Raw genomic sequence first — 19,709 nt, 5'->3', positions numbered from 1 at the left:
GATTAGCTGACATGGTAAAGGTTAACCCAGCTGTGGCTGCCCCCATATCCCTTACCCTCCTTCTCAAGGCAGTTCCTCTCTCATCTGGGGGTGAGCCAGGGAGGTGCTGGGACTTTATAGGAGCCAGCAGCTGGATGGGTCAGGATCCAAAGACGAAGCAAACAGTAGTGGCACACTGGTGGGTCGTCTTTGGAGAGGCTGGGTGCAGGGCCTAGCGAACCTGGGCCAGCCTGCATCCTCCTCCCAGGACATCAGCTCATGGAAGCAACTTGATAAGGGTTTTTTGTTGTTGATTTTTTAATGCACATTGATATGACAGCTGTCACAATGCAATCTAACAAAGTTATTTTGAATGAAGTTAAAGGCAACTAAGCACAAAAGCCACCTAACAGGAAAAAAACCAAACGAACTTTTTGGCCAACCCAATACTTATTACCCACCTTTGTATGAGTATAAACACCAATCTAAGCTCAATAAATCACAAGAATATAAAAATATTAATATTGATATGCAATGATTTCCAAAAGAAGTGGGAGAAATGGAGCATAAACAAACTGTAGGGAGTTATGTATCCTTATTGTCTCATGTTTGTACTCCTGCATGAAATGAATAGTTCCTAGCTCAAGCACCTGTGGGCCACACTTCAGGCTATCATTTTATTCTCTCAAAGTAAAGTGTTGAAGTCATACGGTAACTTCATGGGCTTGTTAATCTTATCTCTCTTCATCAAACTATATTTTATCTGAGAAAATTAGTAAAGGAAATTCTAGGTGAAAAAATTCCAAATCAATCCATTTTTTTGTAAAGTAAAATTTTTAAATCTATCTATATATTAAATTAAACCCTGATTTTATCCTCAAGGTCTCTACTAAGGAGTTAATATTATATTATCAAAGGAAAAATGTACAATCTTGCAACTTATCAATTTTTGCAGCTCAGGATAACCAAGGTTAAATACTCACTGTAATTCACTGTAAAAACACATACCTAAGTTGACCATCATACATCCCCTTTTATCTAGTGAGCCCAAGGAATATATACATGAATAAATAAAAGTTATTAAATTAATAATTTAAATTGAAAATATAAGAGACAAAGATGCAAAAAATAAAGGGAGAAAGGAAGCAAAGAGCTCATACTAGATAGTAATCTCATTCCAGAATAGTTTAATGTTTAAATTGTAATAGAAGAAAAATCATCAGTCTTCAATGGAAAGTATATGCACAATAAAAATTATCAGCATCCTCTAAACTAATTAAAGCTTGATTGTGAAATTATATGGTATTTTGTAATTTTTTTTAGAAAATAACCAAGAAAAACATTAAACAAGTAGAACTGGACCAATATATTTGATATCTTGAGAGTACTATCCATACGGATCTGTTTTGTTTGCTGGTAAATGGAGCTATATCTACTAGCCTAGCAGCTCCTATGCAGTATTTCATGCCTTTCTTATCTCCCACCAAGTCAGCAACCCAAATGCCAAGCCCAGGGAAAATACATTTTGGATAGAACCGGGATTTCAAGTGCCATGAAAATCATTCTGTATGTAATGTGTCAAAATGACTACGTAGCAAATTTCATTCTAACCCTTTCTTCCCAAGAGTCATAATGAAATTTCTCATTTTCAAAAAGTTAACACTTACTCCCTTTTGTTTTCCTCTTTGGCAGATGGGTACTGATTTAGATTTTTCAGGAAACATTGCTGTTGTGCATCTTTTATTATGGTAGTTTCTACACTCTTTTATGATGTATTGCATCCCTACCCAATACAACCCCAGCACCTCTATATACACTGAGTGCTAAATACTGAAAAGCATAGACGGGTTTTATTTATGATCATATCTCTGTCATCCACATAGTTTCTGGAACATGAAAAACTCTCAGCAAATGTTCAAAGAATGAATGTCAATGGTAAAAACTGTAAGACATTGAATCATTTCTCAGTGCCTTCTCCCTTTCTTCTGTAATATTAACCAAGAGATATTTATAGTCACTCCACTCATCAACATTTTCAATGGTAAACTTCATCTATTACTGAGTATGCTTTTGGACATGAACTCTGAACTTCAGGAGAAATAACCCAACAGAGCTGACAATTCAGAAATGTTGGCATGATAGTTGGTACCCGAGGTCATGAAAGAAGATCAGATCACTCAGGAAAAATGTACAAAGTACAAAATTTAAGTTTCATATAGAACCATGAGGAGCAGCAAGATTGTTGAGAGCATCTTGCACAAGAAGATCCAGCAATCTGGGAGTAGACCTAGGAGAGAGGATGGAGCAGGTAATAAAGAAGAGAGTGCTTCAAGGAGGATACTCATCAGATCAAGCATTGCCCTGACCACTTAGAATTTCCATTCCTCAAGGTAAAAAAATCAGCCCTCAAGTCTGATGCAAAAACATCTGGGTAAAAATCTCAGCTTGGAAACTGAGTTCGGGTAAGCTGCTTAGGCCTTCCAGCAGATGTTTGCTCTTCTGTTAAATGTTATTTAAAAAAAGGATCTATCTAAAATAGTTATTTTAGAAGCTATGATATAGTCTTTAGCATAATGAAGATAATTAGTGAATACCTGTGTTAATTATTACTTCAACAAAAACTCTCTGAACATTCCTTTGCCATGAGAAGTCCTAGATTGGGTGCAGAGGGATTTTTCTTTTTTAAAATAACAGTGAGAGTCACTTTTATTGTAATACTATCAAGTAAATGGGACCCTGTTGATATCAGGGTTAATAAACTCTATTTTAAATTTTAGGTTATGCAATCCCACCTCCACTCATACATACACACACACACACAAACATACACACACACACACACACACACCCAACACACAGCATTTCTTCTTCCCTCAATAGTCAATTTATTTGGATTTAAATTGTCTAACAAAGCCCAAGGTTTTGTTTTTCAAAGGGATTTTCAGCTACTTGAACTTACCAAAACTGATGTTCAATATATCCCTGAAAAATAGGAGCAAGACCTTTATATTTTGACTTTATATAGATGTACATACTCCTATTTCTCTCGAGGGTGTAGACCCTTGGGAGGAACAGAAAAACAGCCTACTTCCTAGGATATCACAGGGAATTTATAGGGAAAAGGTTGGGCCTAAAATGATAAGTATTTGGTACCTGGGATCCCCAGCTAGAGCTTAAGATAGTTGTAAGGCAAAACAATTGGAAAACTGTTCAATTTTGAGGTAAATGCTAGAAATCACATTGATAGATGAAGCAGGACATGTAGCATTCATAGAGATTAGGCAACACAGTTAAAAGACCAGGTTATTAGTAATCAAAATACTTTAGTTTTAACTTGGAGTCACACACTTTATTTCACCTCAGTTAAATTACCTACAAAACAGAGAACGTAATCCACAAATACCAAATATTTATGCAAGCACTTGACAAACTACAAAATGACTTACTATTTAACATACTTATTCCTTTGATCCATGTTTGGCAAATCTCATTAGATAAGCATTGAAATCGACATGTCCTGCCATTTGCTGTTGGATTTCCAACCAGGTATCCCAAATTACATGCATTTTACATTATGTATTTCATTCACTAGAAGCTACTTAAAGGTGATCTTTTCTGCTTCATTTACAAATTTATAATTTTTATACAAGTCATATAGTGGTTCAATACCTAAATTAAATAATATTTTCTGAATATTATGAAGTATGAAATTTTGATGATAATTTAGGTAAAATTATCATCACACAGATTTATATTTGTTTTAGGTATATAAAATGTATATATTCCTTACTTAAGAAAAAGTTTTGTCTGAACAATGCAGTCAGGTTATACTTTAATAACAATGTGAATGGTATTTGATAAACATCAAAAGTATAATTTAAAAAGACATAACAAGGCTTACATACAAGGTAGGCATCTGTGTCAATAAGGCATATTCAAAAATAATGAGGAAGGATAAGCCTACTCTTTGCTTGATTTCGTTTCTGGACAATGAACTATCATCTGACAAATGAAATTAAGCATTCTCCATGTGAGACGATGACATCTGAACCAAACTGTCTTGCTAAAAATCAGAATGGCCATTCTAGAGGATTTTTTTTTGACCATCCTCTCCTCTTATGACTTAACATTTTATTACAGGGCAGCTGGACTTCCAGCTGCCAATATCTGCTTCTCTTTACGTTACAGCCTTTATGAGTAGACTCTATCTTATATAAAGCTTTGCAAAGTGCTTGAGAGCAGAAGTCCATCTGCAACAGTTCTAAACCACTAACACATACATGTAAATTTATAAATATCCCAGCTTTTTTTATCCCTTAGGCAAGATGACTTTGAAGCACATGTTCTGAAATTGCTCTGGAAGTTACCCAGGAGTAAGACTCAGCAGTTAACTTGCTTCATAACCTATCAGTTATTGGCTACTTTTCTTTTGCTTTATAACTCTCTACCATGCCCTGATTTCTCGAGATTAAAGGCTAACAATTCAACTTGTTCTCATATTCTTTTCAGAGTCTCTTTTTTCCAGAGGATTCACAATTATATGCACTCACTTCATAAAAGGTGGCTGAAAAGTGAGTGATCAATATTGCTTACAGAAGCCATCGATCTTAACTGGTGAATGAAATAAACAGATTATTTTCCTGCTTTGAACAAAGCCCAAGATGGCTATTGTGTAGCTTTGTGACAATAAACTCAACAAGAGCACCAAGAAGTAACGCTGAACCAAAATGACAAAACCTAATTCTGAATTGGCAACTTATACCACTTTTTATGGAAAATTTCAATACTAATAATAAATCAATAGGAAAAATAAACAAATTTGGATCTGAATTTAAGAAAGGGTCCTTAAAAGTAAAAATAAACAATTTTGAGTAGGATTTGATGTACTCAAGTGAAAGCAAGAAAAGAGGGGAAATTTTTTAAAACATGATATATAAAAGAAAGGCTATGAAATAAAATGGCAGAAAGGATTCTAAATAAAGAAATAACCATAGGAAATTTAAATGCACTAAACTTTCCCCTTAAAACAGAGAGATAGGCACTGAACTAAAAACAAAATAAAAATATATAATATGCAGTTTTCAAAAGCACATTAGAAGTATCTAAAAAGAAAGGAAAATAATGATTATGGCACAAATATAAAAGTAAAGAAGAAACCAATCATCTTAATATCATACAAAGAAAATTTAACACAAGGTACACAATAACTGACAAATAATGACAATAGATAGCAGTAAAAGTAAAAATAGAGAAATAATCTCAAAAATAATCTATTTTCATTGTTATGTAAACCAAATTCAAGTTAAATATCAACTTATCATGTCACACAGCATTTAGACTCCTAGGTGTTGACTCAGAAGAATACAATTATTGTGTACACAATTACTTCAACATGAACATTTATAACAAATTTATGCATAGTAACTAAAAACATGAAATAACTCAAGGCAATTGATAGGCAAATATAAAAAAATGTGGGAGGTTCTCTGAGAAGTGCCATGGTAATGGACAAGAATAAGTACACTTAAAGAGGCATCAAAACTGAACCAAGAAGAAAGTAGTTGATCCATTTTCTGAAAAATATCGGTATGATATGAAAGCACCAGCTATGTTCAATATATGAAATACTGGAAATAAATAGTCACAAGGGTTCAAGTAACTAGAATTGGGTCTGATGATATCAAAGTTAATTTTTTTCCTATCTTAAAGAAGCAATTTTAATTTTTTAAATTTCTTTTATTATTGTTCAGTTACAGTTGTACCCATTACTGCCCCATTGCTCTCCCCTGCTGTGCCCACCCTATCCTTTCCCACATTCTATGCCCTGCCCATTATGCTTGTCCATTGGTCCTTTATATACGTTCCTTGACTTGACCCTACCCCTTTCTTCCCCCATTATCTCCCTCCCCTTCCACTCTAGTCACTAATAGTATGTTCTTTATTTCCATGTCTCTGGTTCTATTCTGCTTGCTTGTTTGTTTTCTTGATTAAGTTCCATTTATAGGTGAGATTGTATGGTACTTGTCTTTAACATCCTGGCTTATTTCACTTAGCATAACACTCTCTAGTTCTGCAGTTCCATCAATGCTGTCTTGAAGGGTAGGAGTACCTTCTTTCTTTCTGTTGCATAGTATACCATGGTGTAAATGTACCACAGTTTTTTCATATACTCTCTTACTGATGGGCACTTACGCTATTTCCAGCACTAAGCTATTATAAACAACGCTGCTGTGAATATTGGGATGCCTAGACTCTTTTGAATCGGTGTTTGGCGATTCTTAGGGTATAATTCCAGCAGTGGAATTGCTGGGTCATAAAGCAGTTTCATTTTTAGCTTTTTGAGGAAATTCTATACTGTTTTCCACAGTGGCTGCACCAGTCTTCATTCCCACCAAAAGTGTACTAGGGTTCCCTTTTCTCCACAGCCTCACCAGAATTGTTGTTTGTTGATTAGTTTATGACAGCCATTCTAACCAGTGTGAAGTGGTATCTCATTGTGATTTTAATTTGCACCTCTCTGATGGCTAGTGATATTAAACATCCTTTCATTATGTTTATGGGTCCTCTGCCCTTTGCCCTGTAGAGTCTGTTCAGGTCTTTGCCCATTTGTTAATTGGATTATCTTCCTGGTGTGAAGACATGAGTTGTTTATGTATCTTGGAGATCAAATCTTGTCCGAGGTATCATTGGCCAATATGTTTTTCCATACAATTGGTTGCCTTTACGTTTTGCTGATGTTTTCTTTGGCTGTGCAGTGCTTTTTAACTTGATGTAGTCCATTTGCTTTGTCTTTTGTTTATATCCCTTGCTCTAGGGGACATATTGGTGAAAATATTGCTGCGTGGGATACCTGAAATTTTCCTGCCTATGTTCTCCCTTAGTAATTTTATGTTCTCATGACTTATATTTAAGTCTTTTATCCATCTTGAGTTTATTTTTGTGTATGGCATAAGTTGGTGTTCTAGTTTCATTTTTTTGCAAATACCTGTCCAGACCTCCTAACAGAACTTGTTGAAGAGGCTATTTTTATTTCATTTCATGCTCTTGCCCCATTGTCAAATATCAGTTGACCATAGAGACATGGGTTTATTTCTGAGCTATCTATTCTGCCATTGATCTATGTGTCTGCTTGTATGCCAGTATCAGACTGTTTTGATTACAGTGGCCTGGTAATATAGTTTGATATCAAGTATTATGATCCATCCTTCTTTGTTCTTCTTTCTCAAAATTGCTGAGGGTATTCTGGACCATTTATCATTCTGTATGGATTTTTGAAATGTGTGTTTTATATCCGTGAAATATTTGATTGGTATTTTAATAGGGATTGTGTTGAATCCATAGATTGCTTTGGGTAGTATGGACATTTTGATGATGTTAATTTTTTCAACCCATGAACATGGTATATGCTTCCATTTACTTGTGTCTTCCTTAACTTCTTTCTTCTCTGTTGTGTGGTCTTCTGAGCACAGGTCTTCTACCTCCTTGGTTAAGTTTATTCCTAAGTACTTTATTTTTCTTGTTGCTATATTAAATGGGATCTTTCTCCTAATTTCTGTTTCTGATATTTCATTGTTGATATATGAATGTGCCTTCAATTTCTAAACATTAATTTTGTATTCCACTGTTTTGCTAAATTCACTTACTATGTTAAGTTTTTTGGTGGAGTCTATAGGGTTTTCTATGTACACTATCATGTCATCTGCAAACAATGACAGTTTTACTTCGTCCTTTCCAATCTGGATGCCTATTTTTTTTCTTGTCTGATTCCTGTGGCTAGAACTACCAAACTATGTTGAATGGAAGTGGTGAAAGCAGACACCCTTGTCATATTCCTGGTCTTAGTGGGAAAACTTTTAGTTTTTGACTGCTGAATATGATTTTTGCTGTAGGTTTCTCATATATGGCCTTTATTATGTTGAGGTATGCTCCCTCTACTCCCACTTTGCTGAGTGTTTTTTATCATAAATGGGTGCTGTACTTGATCAAATGCTTTTTCCATATCTATTGGTATGATTATGTGTTTTTTGTCTTTTCCTTTTAATTATGTGATGTTACATTTATTGATTTGCTAATATTGTACCATCCTTGCATCCCTGTGATGAATCCCACTTGATCATGGTGCATGATCTTTTTAATGTATGGCTGGATGCAGCTTGCCAATGTTTTTTTGAAGATCTTAGCATGTATGTTCATCACTGATATTGGCCTGTAGTTTTCTTTGTTGTGTCTTTATCTGGTTTTGGGATCAGGATGATGCTGGCCTCATAAAAAGAGATGGGAAGTTTTCCCTCTTGTTGGATTTTTTGGAATAGTTTGGAATAGAGGTTAGGTCTTCCTTAAATGTCTGTAAAATTCTCCTGTGTAACCATCCAGTCCAGGGCTTTTGTATGTCAGGAGTGTTTTGATTACTGCTTCAATTTCACCAGCTGTTATGGGTCTGTTCAGGCTTTCTACTTCTTCTTGATTCAGTTTGGAAAATTATATGTTCTAGAAATTTGTCCATTTCACCCAGGTTTTCAAATTTCTTGACATATAGTTGTTCATAGTAATTTCTTCTAATCCTTTGTATTTCTGTGGTATCATTGTAATTTTTCCTCTTTTTTTTCTAATGTTAAATATTTGGGTCCTCTTTTTTTCTTGATAAGTCTTGTTAAAGGCTTGTCAATTTTGTTTATCTCTTAAAAGAACTAGCTCCTGGATTTTTTGATGCTTTGAATTGTCCTTTTAGTCTCTATGTCATTTAATTTTGGTCTGTCTTGATTATTTTCTTATTTCTATTTGCCCTAGGTATTTGCTGTTGTTCCTCCAGTTTTTGTAAATATAGGGTTAGGTTTTTTATTTGAAAATTTTTTTCTTTTTTAGATAGGCCTATGTTGTTATGAACTTCCATCTCAAGACTCCCTTTGCTGTGTCCTATAAATTTTGGACTGTTGTGTGTTCATTTTCATTTGTTTCCAGAAAATTTTCTATTTTTCTTTGATCTCATTGTTAACCCTTTCATTGTTTAATGACATGTTATTCAGCCTCTGTGATTTTGACTGTTTTTGAGTTTTTTCCCTTGAGGTTGGTTTCTAGTTTCAAGTCCTTGTGGTCCAAGAAAATGCTTGACATGATTTCCATTTTCTTGAATTTGTTGAGGCTTGTTTTGTGTTTTATCTTTGAAAATGCCCTATGTTCATTTGAAAAGAATATTTGTTTTGCTTCTTTGGTGAAGAGTTCTGTATATATCAGTTAAGGCCTTTCAATCCAGTACATCATTCAGTGCCACAATATCCTTGTAGTTTCCCTGTAGTTCTTTGTAATTCTCACAAAGGTCTATCCATTGTTGACAGTGAGGTGTTAAAATCTGCTACTATAAGTATGTTTATGTTGCTGTTTATATCTTCCTCAGAGTCCTCCAATATTTTCCTTATATATTTGGGTGCTCCTATGTTGGATGCATATATGTTTACAATGTTTATGTCTTGATGGATTCTATCCTTGAGTATTATGAAGTGTCCTTCTCTGCCTCTTTTTATGGCCATTGTATTGAAATCTGTTTTGTATGATATAAGTATTGCTACCCCAGCTTTTTTTCCTTTCCGTTTGCTTGGAATATTTTCTTCCAACCATTCACTTTCAGTCTGTGTAGGTCTTTTGTTCTCAGGTGAGTCACTTCAATGAAGCATATGTGCAGGTCATGTTTTCTTATCCATTAAGCTAACCTGTGTCTTTTGATGGTATCATTTAATCCATTAACACTGAAGGTTATTATTAATAGGTACTTCTTCATTGCCATTTTTCCTCTTTGTACCTGTGTTTTCCTCTCTCTCTCTCTCTCTCTCTCACTCTTTTCTCCATCTTCTTAAAGCAGACCCTTCAGCATGTGTTGCAATGTTGGTTTGGTGGACGTGTGTTCTTTTAGCCTTCTTTTGTCTGGGAAACTATTTATTTCACCTTCCATTTTAACTGAGATCCTTGCTGGGCCGAGCAGTCTTGGTTGCAGGCCTTTGCTTTTAGTTACTTGCAATATTTCTTACCATTCCCTTCTGGCTTGTAGTGTTTCTGTTGAGAAATCAGCTGCTAGCCTTATTGGAGCTCTCTTGTATGTTAGTTCTTGTTTCTCCCTTGCTGCTTTTAGGATTCTCTGTTTGTCTTTGATTTTTGGCATTTTAATTATGTCTTGCAGTGGGCCTCTTTGGGTTCTTCTTGATTGGGACCATCTGTGCTTCCTGGACTTATATAACTTTTTCTCTTATTAAATTAGGGATGTTTTCTGTCATTACATTTTCAGACAGATTTTCTATCCCTTGCTCCTCTCCTTCTGCTCCTAGTATCCCTAATACATACATATATATATATATATATATATATATATATATATATATATGTAACATTTCATGTTGTCTTGCAGTTCCCTTAATCCCTCTTCATTCTTTTCCAGTATTTTTTCCTTTTTCTGGTCTTTCTTGGACTTTTTTTCTACCTTTTCTTCAAGCTCACTGATTCAATCGTCTGTTTCATCTAGATTGTTTTCATTCCTTCTACTGTGTTCTTCATTTAAGAAATTGTATTCATCAGTTCTTCTGGGTTCTTATTGAGGTTTTATATGTCCTTTTTCATACTCGTTTAATTTACAGTAAATTCTTTGTAATTCTCACTAAGCTCATTGAGGTTCCCTATAACCATTCATTTGAACTTAGTGTGTGATACTATAAACTTTATTTCATTTAACACTTTCTGGGGATCCCTCCTTCCCTTTTTATTGGGGGTTGTTTCTTTGTCTCCCTTTTTTAAGGGAGATTTTTCTTGTTTCTAGTTCTCAATTTGATCTGTTTTTACTTGCTGTCTTTGTGGTGTGATATTCTCTTGCAGGAGACCAGTGGGATTCTGTGGTACAGTCTCCTGATCTCCTGAATTTGATGTTCTTGGGATAACCTTTATGCCATTTTTGTTGGCTCTCTGAATGTAATTTGGTTTAATTTTTGCTGTGTCATTGTTTAGTGAGCCCTTCCCTCCAGCTGCCTGGCTGAGGGTCTCTTCACCCACAATGTCTTGTATGCTGTTGTGCAGGTGCACTGTTTTTTCTTTCTGGATCCATCTCTGGTGATGTCAGCTGATGTCCAAGTGTGGCCTTAGGCATCCTATTTGAGACTACCAGATATCTACTGTCTGTGGCTGACTCCTTCAATAGTCAATCTAGTCACTCGGCACTCAGCAGTCAGGCTTAAGCACCACAGGTTGGGGCAGAGTACCACTTGGGAGAGGGGCTATTCCTTCTCCTCAGGCTGATGCCACCCAGAGGGGAATAGTCTACCTGAGCAAGATGGTTCCTGCAATATGGGGGATGACTCAGCACCTGGACCCTGGCAGCTGCTCTCTCAGTTCTCCCCCCAAAACCACCATCCCCAGTCTCTCTTCAAGTGTGTCTATTCCACTTTGCCCCCTACTTTCCTGGAGCCCATGGTAAGTGGCTGCATATGAAAATTTATGTGTTGGCCCTTTGAACGACTCTTCATGTCGCCAGCTGTCCATTTCTGACAGACAGAATCCCTGCTACTTTTTGTTGCTGGATATTATCTGGATACTTTTCAGGCTCTGGAGTTGTAGGCTGTGGAGCCCAGCTAGTGGTTTAGATCCCACAGTTCTCAGGGGGATTGCCCTGACTGCTGAGATATTCCTCTGGCACTTCAGCTACCCAGGGGCCCAGGGAGCCCTCTCAGTTCCCCTCCATACTCTGTATCACTCACATTGAGTTGAAGCTGTTTCTTCTGTCTGTGGTTATAGGGATTCTCTCCTGCTATTTTTTAGTTGTTTATTCTGGATGATTTCTCCATAGTTTAGTTGCAATTCCAGCTTGATGCTGAGAGGAGGTTAGTATAACTTCCATTCACTCCTCTACCATCTTGAACCCACTCAAAATCCATATTTTTAGATGAGTTTTCCTGTTGTGTGAAACAATAGAGTTACATTTAGAAAGTTTAGCTAATTATGAGGATGTTTTTGGTAAAAGCATCCTGACCATCTTCCATGGTGTCAATCTTAACTGTGACAAAATGTATTCTTTAGTCAAAAAAATGGCAGAACTTGACTGAAGCTGATAGGATTTATTTATTTATTTATTTATTTATTTATTTATTTATTGGCAGAAAGACATGAAGTGTATTAAGGAAGAAGGGCAGGAGTCATAGAAACAGACACCAAATCCAGGAGAACACTGATAATAGTGGTAAGAGCAAGACTCCCTAGACCAGCTAAAAGCCCCTTAGATAGAAGCCACGAGGGAAGCCCTTGAATGAATAAATTGATTTCAAACAGTATTAGAAAACACATAGAAAATGATTTCACAATCTATTTTTTTTCCTATGATATGTTCATTAGAAAAGTAAACCTGCTGAAGAAGCCCAAGTTCGATCTGGAAAAACTCATGGTGCTTCCTTCATAATAAAGACAGTAGTCTAAAAAAGCTACTAAGGATGGGGCAGGTGCTAAATTTGAATACGCTGATGAATTGTATCCATTGGTTCAAAAAGCTGTTTAAAGTTCATACTTTTAATGATGAAAAATACATCTCATTTATGAAAAAATACTATGTTGATATAATGAAATGCTATGCACTAATAGAGAAGAATAAATTGCAAATACGTACAACATGAACGAAGTTTAAAAACCCGATGTTAAGTGAAAATAGGCAGACATAAAAGATTGTATAGTGCTTAATTCAATTTATATGAAATTTTAGAAATGACCAATGTAATCTATAAGGATAGAAAGTAGAACAGTGATCAGCTGCAGCTGTGATGGAAGAGCAGCTTTTGTCATAATGCAAATATTCCCTATCTCTAAATAGTGTGGATCAATGCTTATCTGGTTCTCTATAGCATAGAAGATGGCCTAAACAACCCAGTGCACAGAATGGGTCTGATAAATGTTAGCATCTAGCTTCTAACATAAGCAGTCCCAGTGCTGGCACAATGCAATAACTATGATAGCAGTAACGGTTACTGTACAAGGCTGATCAAATTTCATTTTCTACTGACCATCAACCTGGCAGTTACCAAAAACAATGTTAAGCACTGAATGTATCATTCTCCCTCGAGTAAAAATAAGCCACTTGATGGAGTTATCCCACCCTGAAAGGGGCAACAAATCAGTTTGACAGTAATTGACACATATAATGGGAATACATTTGTTTTTTCTTCTTGTGAGGCAATGGCCAATTTAGTATCCGATGGCTTACAGAATGGTCCCTAACACAAAGTCTCAAGTGGCATTATGTCACATGAAGGGATGCAATTTAGAGCAAATAATTACAACAGTAGACACATGGCCATGGTCCTATCACATACTGCACCAACCAAAAGTTTCCAAGTTGCTATAGAAATGGAATAGATGCAGTTCAGTTGCCTTATAGATGATATCTTCTGAAAAACAGGACAATATATTCCAGGTACACTATGTAATATACATCATCATTACATGGAGCTAGATCTCAATAATTAGCTTACATGTATCTGGGAACAAAAATGTACAAAGTCAGAGTGGCCCCAGTTACCATCCTTTCCAGTGACCTACCTGGGAATTTTTTCCACATTCTTATGGGTGTTTTCACTAAAAGTTTATGCACATGCACACACAGAGAGACAGAATGTGAAAAAACAACAACAAAAAAAACCCTTCATCCTAATCATCATCTAAGAGTCCTTTCTCAAAAGTAAATGTCCTGGCTAAAGTAAACTAATACAACGTGAAAACTCAAATAAACAAAAAAGAATGAAGAATGCTAAAACAAGGGAATATGTGATTAAACATAAAATATTATTTTCTTTTCTTAATTTCTGGAAAAATAATTTATGTTTTAAAGTAAAAAATGACAATGTGTTGAGAGATTCATATGTAGAAATATTTATCTGGTGATAATTGCATACAGGTTAAAAACTAGATAAATGGAATCAAACTGTTGAAAGTGTTTACATTACCTGGGGGGCAGTATAATATTAATTCATGATAGACTCTATAAATTAAGGTTACATAACATAATGTCAGGAGCAATTACAAAACAAACAAACCAAAGAAGTATGGTCAAAATGTCAATTGAGAAAATAAAATAGAATATGTAAACACACATGAGTTGATCTCACTTAAAGATTCAAAAAAAGTGAGCAAAGCTATAACAGGGAAACCAGAAGGGACAATGAAGAAACAAAACATTAATGGACACAAAACAAATTTATTAATAATTACAATAAATGTAATTGACTAAAGATCTCAATTACAAAACAAAAGTTGCAAGTAAACTATAATGACACAGATAGATTAAAAGTACAAAAGGATATTTTATACAATCCAATATATATGATGAATGTAGCCATACTATTATTAGAGCACATGGAATTTAATCACTCCATATCACCAAGGAAAAGGAGAGATTTTGCAAAGGTACAAGAACTCATAACAACCTTACTACTTATCGGAAATGTAATAGGAAAACTTCAAAATGTATAAAGAAGTGACAGAAGTAAAAAGAAAAAGACAAATTCGTAATCAGATTTGGAGATTTTAGCACTTCCCTGGTTGAAACCTACTTGGCTGCATATGTAGGTAAAAATCATTTGAGCTGGTCACTTCAGGTTTCTACATCATACTATATGTAAATTATATTTCAATTATAAGGGAAAAAACATCTACATGGACTATGAGAGAAAAAGAAGAAACTAAGATATAGTGAACCTAAACTAATATGTCAATTTATTGGAAATGAAATAATTTCTTGGTAGATTCAACTGCTTTCCCCAGTCTCTGGGGTGATGCAGGCCCTCCTTGATATGTTCCAGTCTCCAAAATCTGTGGAACATCATAGTCTAGGTCAAAACTATGGTCCTGAACCCTGTCCTTTTCTGGGAATTTCTAAGAAATTTCTCAGGGAAATCATTTGTTTGGAGAGGGTAGCAGAGCTGGAAAAAATCGGTGTCCCATGAGTGCAAAACTCAGAAGACAGCTCAAGGAATCTGGGATCTACAAATAAAGGCCTTGGCACTGAGGCTGAGAAGCCTCTAGCCTGAAGTCATTTCTGTTTCCCTCTGTGGTGAAATGGTAAGTTCAGCAGGGCCTTAACATAACATTGGCTTATAATATGTCCTTGTCCCCTAAAGTAGGTCCGACACATGAGTATTCTAATAATTGCAACTTAGAGAAGACTATGACTAAAACTGTCTAAAATCTCTGTCATTTTGATATAGAGGGACTTAAAAAAAATATTAATTGCCATGGGGAATGGAGGGAGCTTTCTCTTGGAGATATCTTTGCTGACAAGAGAAGAGTTTAACTGAAATTTGGGGAAGAAGCTATGAAAGTTAAAAATGCACTAAATCTACTTGTAGCCACCCATTTTCACTATTTCCACCTATCTATGGTTCATTTTTAAAAAATCCAATTATTCGTGCACAGTTAACCAAAATGCTTGATAGAGTCAAAGCTGTATGTGACGTAGAGATTGAGAAATAGAAAAACTGGTCTGACAGAGGTTATATTTTATCTGCTTAACCAAAGAATTGGAAGGCAGACAGTCCAGGTTCAGAAGTCAGGCCACTGATAACCTTCTTGACCACTAGACTAAAATAAGAGGAGAGGGCTTTAGTCTGGGAAGTAAGGACAAGTGATATGACACTATGATCTCAAGTTATTAGAAGAACTTTGTAGGAGAAACCAGGGAACAATCTAGTCATGCCAAGTGAGTCATGTGCAGTTGGAAAGGAAGTAATACAGGAGCAGTATAAGGTAGTGCTCGGCATTCAGCAGGACAGTAAGACACAGCCAGGTTTGAATTCCAGTTCTATCTCTTACTAGTTTCTTTCCTAATTTACAGAGCAGGGGTAACAGTAGTAATTGCCCTATGAGGTTGCCCTAAGAATTAAATAAAATGACATGTAAAAAGAGTTTAAGATATCATTCATCTGAGAAAGTATTCCTGAACTTTAATTCTTGGTAGTAATAAAATTTGGGACTTTCTCTCAAGACAATTTACTTGAGAAATATTTGAGTAATTTTTCTACATAATACAATTTTCTAAAAAAGCAAATGCATTGGCCCCCTTTTGACAATAATTGCTAATTTATTAATATAATAAACATCAATTGTTAAAAAGATGTTTCTTATATTTCACATTGATGAGGGACTTACCAACTATATCTCTTATCCTTAATAAAATTATGCTGTTTTATTACTAACTGTTCAGCAGTAAAGCTACAAGGTTTCACATATAAATATCTGTTTTCCAGTTCACATAAAAAGTAGAGCAAACATTTTGAAAATGGAACTATCTGCAGGTAAAATTAGCCTAACTCAATGCCTACACATAGTAATTATCTGCAGTGTTCTCCTTTTCTGTCTCTTTTTAAAATATCTTTCCCTCCTTTCATTCCATCTCACCTTGGTAAGAGCCATCTCTTATCTTGCTCACCTCTGGTTCTGGCTGAGCTGGTATTGATCGCGGACCCCTGCTTTTACTGTTTCTCAGCTGCTGCCACTTGCTGAACTTAGCTACTAACAACTTCTATGGGCCATTTATCTCTCCTCTGAAGCAAGATTTTTCAGAAATAAAATTGAAATGACTTGTATTAATTAAAATAGCTTTAGACGTAACTCTCAGGTACCGGAACTGGCACGTAATAAAGTTCAAAGCTTCAGCCTACTCAGAGATGTATATTACTTATTACATCACTAATTTTTATGTATCCTCCAGTATAATGCAATTTACTTGTGATTTATTTGATTTTTAAACACATTAATCAAAACAAGATAGAAACATGGTACAATTTAAAAGCTTAAAATCAAATAACATCAGTTCAAAACTTATGTCTGTTTATAACAATATTTTTCTCAGGTAATTAGTTAATTTCTCTATGCTTCAGTTTTAAAATTTGTAAAACAGGAATAATACTATCATGTAAGGATTAAATAAAAGAACAAATATAAAACATCACAATGCAATAAAGGTTAATGTCCACCCTCTTTTTACCCTATTTTCTCTTTCAATCCACTGTAACTTTCTTTCTCTCATCCCCAAAATTCAGCATCTGGGAACAAAATAAAATATCTTATATATCTATCTTTGAAATGACTAATTTATTTATGTATTTAATAATTACATAATGACATATACAAAGACTAATAGCTCTCTTGATAAGTATAGTTTTTAATTTTACATATTTTATTTATTGCACTTTAATTATTTTGTCTTTTAAAAAGAATATTCTTTTACACTAACCCTAAGAGCATCTAAATTGTATTTTTAAAATACAGAAAATATTTTGTCACTTCAATTAATACACCAATTGTGAACAAATGAACATTTATTTGTTCATTTATCTATCTAACATATATTATTGAGAATTTACTATATGTCTGTAAATAAAAATCTAAAATTTAAAGAGAATTCCTTCAGGTAATAATTTGCAAACCCAGAAACATAGCCCTTTGTATGAACTGAGAACACTTTCAAGAATAGAGAAGTTTATCATGCCTTTACTTCTGTAGAGTCTGGAGTGCTCATGGCTATGGCCTTGGACCGTTATGTGGCTATCTGCTTCCCACTTCGTTACTCTAGTATCCTGACCCCCTCTGTAGTGGGGAAACTGGGGGCGGCTGTGATGATGAGAGGGCTGTTATGGGTGAGCCCCTTCTGCTTTATGGTCGCCAGCATGCCCTTCTGCCCCAGCCAGGTCATTCCTCAGTCATACTGTGAGCACATGGCTGTGCTGAAGTTGGTGTGTGCTGATACAAGAGTAAATCGTGCATACGGGCTCTTTGTGGCCTTCTCCGTGGTTGGCTTCGATTTGATTGTCATCAGTGTATCCTATGTGATGATCTTGAGGGCTGTGCTGGGGTTGCCCTCTAAGGAAGCCCAACTCAAGGCTTTTGGCACATGTGCTTCCCATATCTGTGTCATCTTGGCTTTTTATATCCCAGCCCTCTTTACTTTTCTCACCCACCGCTTCGGTCATCATGTGCCCCAAGTGGTTCACATCATGTTGGCTAATCTCTATCTACTGGTCCCTCCCATGCTCAACCCCATCATCTATGGAGTTAGAACCAAGCAAATCAGGGACAGGGTTATTCAAGGATGTTGTGGGAAAGACCTATGAGCCAGGGGCACAGCATCACAACCAACACAACTGCCCTACTGATCTGGGGACAGAAATGCAGAAAGTTTGCCTGGCCATCACATATCATCACTAAGTCATCTCTGTGAACAGCTGACTCAGGGGTTGACAACCTTTAAAAAACAAAAGGAAACACTTTTCAGGTAGCCCAGAACTAGAGTTCTCTAAGAGATTCAGTTAATAAATGCTTAGTTGACCTATGTTCGTCATCACAAGAAAACAGAAAAAAGAATTTTTACTTCTAAAATGAGTGACTATTTTAAAAGAATGTCACCTTACACAAGCCACTAAGGTGAAAATTATTTTTAAATTGTTTGTAAAAGGATAAGTTGGTATACCTTGTTAAAAAGGAGTATAGAAATTTCCATCAAAACAGTTAAAAGTGCATATACTTTCCCTATATTGGAATCTTTTTATAGAAACATAATCTTAGAGGTAAAAGTACAAGACATGTATAGATTTATTGTTTATAAAAAGGAAAACAGAAAACCATTCAAATATTAATGTATAAGAAACTAGATGAAGAAATGAGCTGTTGAATATTATATATCATTTAACTGCTCTTTGCAAAGAGTATCTAAGGATGCAAAAATTGTCAAGGTATAATAGTAAAAATTAAAAACTTTCCCATAATGCTGGTGCCAATTCCAAAAAAGAATATATATGCATAGAAAAAGATTCAGAAAATACACTCAAATGCTAATAACAACTGCTCAGAGTATTGATATTTGTGGTATTTTAATTAATTTTTGCAACTTTATGTATTGTTTTAAAATTATCTTCAATTGAGAAGCTTTAGTTTTAGTATGAAAACAAGTAATTGAAACAACAAAAGTGTACGGAAGAGATTAAGTGCTAAAGTCTAGGGAAGTGTTGTGGGTAATCAGGGAGGATGTGGAATAGATTAAGTTTCAGAAAAGCTTAAAAATCTACATGTAAAATTTTCAGAATCTCAGTTAATTGAGACTGGTAACAATTAGAATTAGGTGTTCTGAGTTGGTCTCTCTTTACAAAATTTACTGATTTCCCAATAACAATGGATTTCAGAATGAAGAAGTTTGGGAAAAGAATAAAGAAGGGGATTCTCTATTCAATATAACTATACTGGATGGTTAAAGATAGTGACAAACTCACTAGAAATGTAATAATATTAGTTAATAGTCACTTACCCTTTAAATCAAAACTTTAAGCTCTTTTACAAACTATGTTTTCTTTTTTTCTTGTTTTCAACTTTATTAAGGTATATTTAACATGAACAAAGCTACACATATTTAATATGTGCACACATTTGGTGTTCGGATGTTTGCATACAACCATATTAACACCACCTCAAAAAAAGTATTAAGCATATTAGTTACCATCATACACTTGTATTTTATCTTTGTTTACCAATCTCCTATCAAAGACAATAAAGAAGGTTCTAGAATCCAGGCTCTTATATTACTAAAACCAACATCAGATAAAAGTGCTTTAAGAGGAATTATCAATGTGTTCATTTCTCCCAAAAGAAATAGCTATTTGAGCCTGAAATTTCCCTCAGATGTTAATGAGTATTCTGTAGGATCACTTTCATAATTCCCAAAGTTTATA

General features: G+C 35.1%; 1 protein-coding gene across 1 annotated transcript; it reads left to right on the top strand.

Moving 5' to 3' along the window:
- Window positions 1–2,202: 2,202 nt before the first annotated feature.
- LOC129076412 (olfactory receptor 52R1-like) lies at window positions 2,203–18,101 on the top strand. The gene is made up of 3 exons (XM_054580596.1): window positions 2,203–2,287; window positions 10,834–10,853; window positions 17,460–18,101. The coding sequence occupies exons 1-3, from the start codon at window positions 2,203–2,205 to the stop codon at window positions 18,099–18,101; spliced, it is 747 nt and encodes a 248-aa protein (XP_054436571.1).
- The last annotated feature ends 1,608 nt before the right edge of the window (window positions 18,102–19,709 follow it).

This window comes from Pteronotus mesoamericanus, unplaced genomic scaffold (genome assembly GCF_021234165.1).
Source record: "Pteronotus mesoamericanus isolate MK-2021 breed Mesoamerican mustached bat unplaced genomic scaffold, CSHL_Meso_final contig_591, whole genome shotgun sequence".
Taxonomy (NCBI): domain Eukaryota; kingdom Metazoa; phylum Chordata; class Mammalia; order Chiroptera; family Mormoopidae; genus Pteronotus; species Pteronotus mesoamericanus.
This window is presented reverse-complemented; position numbering and strand designations above follow the sequence as displayed.